This window comes from Ciconia boyciana, chromosome 16, assembly GCF_034638445.1.
Source record: "Ciconia boyciana chromosome 16, ASM3463844v1, whole genome shotgun sequence".
NCBI lineage: Eukaryota > Metazoa > Chordata > Aves > Ciconiiformes > Ciconiidae > Ciconia > Ciconia boyciana.
The window spans coordinates 8,462,534-8,468,503 of record NC_132949.1 but is presented as its reverse complement, the minus strand read 5'-3'; the positions used below and the strand labels follow the sequence as shown (position 1 = coordinate 8,468,503).

Sequence of the window (5,970 nt, the reverse complement as noted above, 5' to 3'; positions counted from 1 at the left end):
TTTGATGGGGGGGGGGTGGGGTGGGGGTGGGGAAAAAAAAGAAGCTCCTTTGGTATCTATATGACGTGGTCAGGCTCAACTGAACCCACAGCAGGAGGGATTAAGGCGCTGCTCGCTCACAAGGAAGCCACTTGCTGGCTTAAATCACTCATTTCAGTCCCCCCTTGTAGCTCTGCAGAAAAATAAGATTCCAGAGAAGGGTCCTTGCTTGCAGAGGAGGTGCTGTCCCAGGGCATCCTTTCAGCCGGGTTGCTGCTACTGCTCCCAGAGAGGAAACCCCATGCCTGCACTCTGCAGCTCATTTGGTGTTGGCACCTGCTAGCAACTGGCCTCACACTTCATTGCAAGGCTTAGCTATACAGGGCTGCAAGTTTGAACGTGGTTTAGCTTATTTTTAGCTGTATGTTTAAAAATTGTTGTGCTCTAACTTGCTGTGGGCTGACCATCACCCAGGCTGTCCTTGCTGCAACAGACAGCGTGTCCCACTGAGCAGGTGGCACGGGCTAACCTCTGTTTTGAGGTTGTTTGCGCCGTATTATCCACGGTGTTTTAGCTTAATTTCTGCTCAGCTCCGGGCAGTTGTGTGGGTCTTTTCCCACCCCAAAAGAAATCATACCCTTTACAGAGAAGGACTAATAAACCTTAAATGACCAGAGTGTAACTAACCCCATGGACCAGGAGAATAGCCTAAACATTAAAGACTATGGATTGAAGCACACAAAACCAGCTCCTAGCAAATGCAAGACTGAGGAAGAAATCCCCATAATCATCATCATCCTGGTAAAGAATCCTGACACAGGCAGATTGCTGCAACACAAAAGGGAAGGGGGCAGGCACTTATGTCTACTGATTTTATTATGTTACTAGTAATCTGTAATATAAATTGGGTGATTCAGATTATTGTTGTGATTGGACTAAGGGTAAGTGGTTGATGCATTTTTAAAGCATTAATTTAGATCAAAAATAAAAGGTAGTTCTTGGATCCATATGTAAGGCATATTCTTTTGGTTGCCAGTGCATGAAACCATGTATGTAACAATTTAAATGTTCATATCCCCTGCACCTGCACAGGCACACAGCCGCAGGCAGAGCCCACCTCCACCCAGCCTGCCTCTCGTGGGAGATGCTTAGAGATAAATACTTGCCCACATTAAGAAAGAACACTCTTTGCTCTGTGGTTTTGCCATTTTCAAAGGAGTCTCTGCCCCACCTAACCGCACCGCATCGACTTTCCCCTTCTTCCATTGCACCTTGATCATAAAGGTGAAGGGCAACCCCCCCCTGAAAAAGGGGCTTGACCCAGAAGGGAGCTCAGGAAGAAATTATTCTTGGTCATGTGAAAGGGAGAAGGCAAAATTGGCCACAGAGATGAATTCAATCTGTTATTTTGAGGGTTTCACTGCACAGACTTCTCCACCTCTCCCCAAGCCCCAGAGCAGGGCGCAGGCTGCACATACACCCCGGGCACGCATGCGCACACACACACGCACACACTGCTTTATCATATATTTTTTTTCTTAGCAAAAAAATAAAAATTTATTGTCCTCTAAAAAAAAATCCATCCTGCCCTTGGAAACTGTGACACAGATTGAGTTCTTTCCAGCCCCACATGCAAATTCACTCTGCCAAGAAAAGAGTCTAAACCAGGTTTCCGACAGCCAAAACACATATTTACAGAGTACGAGAGAACGACAGCTGAAATCACAGTTCTATACATGGAATCAACAACACGTTTTACACACCACCGATCACCATTCTGCCAACTTCTACACGGACTAGGGGCGCTTCTGCCCAGTGCCCTTCCTCCTGGGGAAAGCAGGGAAGAGACTGGTCAAAAATTGCCACCAGAAATACTGCAGTGTGTATTATTATTATTATTATTTTTAAAACGTATACGGTATTTATTTTGTTTTAACATTGGAAGCTACGGAGTGGGGAAGCCCCAGAAATCTCTCCAATGCAGTCACTAGTTTGCAGGAATACTTCACCTTTAAAATACTAGGTTTTACATCAGTAAAATCTATTTTGCTGTTGGCCATCACTCCAAGGATTATTATAATTCTGGAGGAAAACACTAGTAATATTCTTCCTTCTCAGGTGGGGGAAAAGGAGAAAGAGAGGAGGTGTGGAGGCTGGTGTTACAGCAATGAATTACTGAGTCCGTTCAGTGTTACGGGCTTCCTCACAGGGTAAGGACTTCTCTTCATTGTCTCAGCTGCACAAGCCTTGCAAGTGGCTCAGGTTCAGCTTCAGAGATGTACGGAAAGTATAAAACCCTTCGGCAGGGGATCAGCTGCAGCGACTCCCCTTCGGGGGGGGGGTCTGCTTAAGGAAAATGTTGTGCTCCAGCTCTGAGACTTTCCTCTGGTCCCTCCTGCGCCACAGCTGGCATGTGGCTATGTCATCTAAGGCTGGAGGTGATCTACAAGTGGTCCTGTTAGCCCAAAGCAATGCCAACATTCTTCAGCTCCTGGCTATCATCTACAGCTCTAGCCTTGCTTTTTGATATCTATCTACCCAGGAGAGTGTTGTCTTAAGCCATCTGCTTCTATATTGTTTTTCCATAATAACATAAAAGTTTATTGACCTTTAAGATACCGTGGTTTCACAACACAATTAAGACTCCCTTCCCCAAGCTCTTAGCTCAGAAGTGTCCGACCTGCACAATTAGTCACTGAGGTCAACACTTCCAAAGCTCCTAAAAATGTGGGGAGGAAAATGTCATCATCCAATAAGAAGTCTGTATGAAGAGGCAGGACCCAGACATGTTCATGGCTGTTCAGCAACAGCCAGCTGGGCTGCTCATCAAGAAGCCTTGTGGACCAAAACTTCATTTTGAAGCATGACTTGGCCAAAAAAGCCCCCTTAGTTCTGATGTGTTACTGCGTGTCCTGTAAAAGGGAGTTCCTGCTTCAGAAGGAAGCATGACAGTACATTACAGGGGCTGTACATATTAGCACCAGGTTTATTTCAACAAGACTCTTTTTACACCATACAGAAGCTGACCACAGACTCTTAAGCCTTAAACGCAGTGCTGTGACTACGGTTCATCCTTCCTGCCTGACGCAGGCAGTAACAACTGCTGGAGTGGGTCAGAAATGCTGCCCTTTCCTCCTGCTCTCACCTCACTCAGTTACGAAATTGTCACATAAGTGGCCCCCCCAAATATTCACAAAATAGTCAAAGATGAAGTTGTCTTTTCCATCTGATGCTTAAGAAAATAATTCACATTTCAGATTTTTTTTTCTTTTTAAAGCAGCAAACAAATTCATAGAAACCTAAATTTAGGAAGTGTTTCTTAAAGAACCAGAGGAAAGAGAGAAACAGTCTATGTGCTTGTGCAAAGAGAGTGCTGAGACATGTTGGGGTGGGGGCAAGGGAAGGGGCTAGTGCTAATTCCTTCAGGCTGTTCTGCCACAAGTGCAGCATGGCAATGGAAAGTTAAAATTTTAAGGGCCACAAATGCGTGAAGTTTTGAATTCTTTGGTCCTTCAGTATAAGTTTTAAAACAGAGAAACTGTTTTACTCAAAAGGGAAAAACATGCTTTCTCTGGACTGGAATTTTCCTTGTACCCCCATGCCTAAGCAATGTGTCCCCATGGAAACTGGGCCCTGCATCACACTGTGACTGGAGGTCCTATTGAGACAGCTAGAGCTGCCATCAGTGGACAAACTTCATCTGATGAGAAGGGACAAAGTGAAGAGCCCCTGTGGGAATCAGATGCAGTCACACAGCCAGGTGCTGGACAGTTCTGAAAAAAGAGGGTTGGCCAAAGGCAGCATCACCCTGACCAGTCCCACAGGGAGGCAAGAGAACAGATAAACCACCATGCTAATAAAAAGTAAGTGTTACAAACCAATAGCCAAAACAGGCTGATCAGCTCTGGTTCTTATAAATATTAAAGACCTGATTCAAGAGTTTATTTCCTATGATTTAAGTTAGTTACAAAAGCTTTTTAGTAAATTTTTATCTTAATTGGGCTTTTTCCTCCTCCTCCCACTTTTTTCTTTTTTTTTTTTTTTCCTAAAAAAAGAAATGTTCACGTATTTTAATAAAAGGTCTTTCCTTAAGATCAGACCAAGGCAGATGTGCTGCCCCATGGCACAGACATTCAAAGGCTATAACCAAACAACATAGCCACAATAATCACTCGACAGTGTCTCTCCATTAAAAAAATTAAAAAAAAAAAAAGATGCTAGTTACAATAAAATACACATGGGAAAAAAAAAGCATTTTTACCAAAAAACCCAAAAACAAGTTAATGGGAAAAACATAAAAGAGAACTACACAGAGCTGCACTTAAGAGATCATCTGGGAATGCATATTAACCCCTTCCATGTAAAGGAAAGGTGGAATTATGGAAGCAAACCTAATTATGTCTTTGCATTAAATATGAAGCTTTCTGAGAGGCTCTGGTAAAAATTCAGTTTTCCTACAACAGTGGGCTGCTGGAGGTTCCAGTGCTTTTCCAGGTCAGGGAGGGGTAGCGCAGGCAGCATCCCTGTGCAAAATAAAAATGTTTAGTCAACTGAGTGGCCTTTTGGTTGAGATCCCAGCAGGTTACTGCAATCCACCTGATGTAAAAATCCAGTGGACACACTGGTAAAGAAAGTCACAGGAAAGCTCAGCTACTGGACAGGTCTAAGCTGGTGGCATTTCTTTGTTATGCTGGAATTCCTCTATCACCACAGGCATACATGATCTCCAGCATAAGGGCTTCTGGACCCAGTAGTCCACAAACCATCCTTGAGGTGCTGACACAGGCAACATTGACTCTGTTCAACAAAAGTGTCCTCAGACTACCTGGAATTGTTTCATGCATTTCAGCAGTGACTATGAATCAGGTCCCTGTGGCTAAAACAAAATTAATCTGGTCTAAAACAGTAAAAAGTCTCTAGATAGCCACCAGACAAAGGGGTGCCTGGAGAGAACTAACCTCTGCATCCATATTTCTTTCCTAAAGGGCTTTAGCTGACACAAGGGCAATACTTCTAAGGCTGCTCAGACCTGGAACATGTTAGCTGTATCAGCAATGAACACTAGTCACTGAATTTTGGGGCTTGGCTTGCTCTAGGTCCAATACGTTTTTTTCCCTCTTTTCTTCTTTTCATACAAATATACAAAGAGTGTAAAAAAAAATTTAAAAAGCGAACTTTGCTGATTAAATGACAGACAAAGTTCCTGCACATTCAGAGATCGGCAACGTGAGGCCCACCAGGCAGGCACCCAACAGAGCTTCCATCAGGGAGGACGGCTTTAACCAAGCTGGGTCAGTGAAAGAGCAGGGAGACCGAAGACATAAACAAGTCATTTCAATCCACCTCGATCCTCCCAGTGATCTCAACTCTTCCTCTGGAAAGCACGTGGAAGCCTCTCTTGCCCACTCTAAATCCTTCTGGAAATAGTCAAAAATTTGTTATTACCTAAATAGAAAAGAGGAGAAACACAGACTCTTTGCAAATGGCCCTTTGATCTGTATTAAAAACAGCTCTCAAAGTTCCTCAAGAGTTAGAATTAGTGGGGCACGGGTGAGGGGCAGTTTAGATACGGGATGTAAAATATTAAAAAGTGCTCTGCAACTAATTTTTATGTGTGTATGTGTGTGTGTGTGCATATATATACATACACAAACATGCACATACACACACATATATACATATATATATATACACATACATATATATATGTACACATACATATATATGTACGTATGTATAAAGTTAAAAAGTTCTATACGATATGATTAGAACAAGTGTCCTTGGAAGGTCACGACTGGAGAGAGTGGGGCCTGTTGGGATGGCAGATGGGGCACTCGCCCTCCTCGGCGCACGTTTCACACAGCACTGCATGTTGGCACGGTAACACCACCCGGTTCTCCTCCTGACACTTAAGGCATTTCACTGACTGCATCTGAAATACCGCCTGCAAGAAAGGGGGACAGGGCAAAACATAAGCATCAAAGTCACAAA

General features: G+C 43.6%; 1 protein-coding gene across 5 annotated transcripts in view; it reads right to left on the bottom strand.

The window, feature by feature from the left end:
• Positions 1-1,648: 1,648 nt before the first annotated feature.
• The window catches only part of UNK (unk zinc finger), a 45,875-nt gene continuing 41,553 nt past the window's right edge, over positions 1,649-5,970 (bottom strand). For all 5 annotated transcript variants that reach the window (XM_072881434.1, XM_072881431.1, XM_072881435.1 and 2 more), the window contains one exon: positions 1,649-5,923. In XM_072881434.1, the coding sequence (XP_072737535.1) occupies positions 5,768-5,923 (156 nt within the window). In that variant the 3' untranslated portion in view covers positions 1,649-5,767. The remainder of the gene's footprint in view (positions 5,924-5,970) is intronic.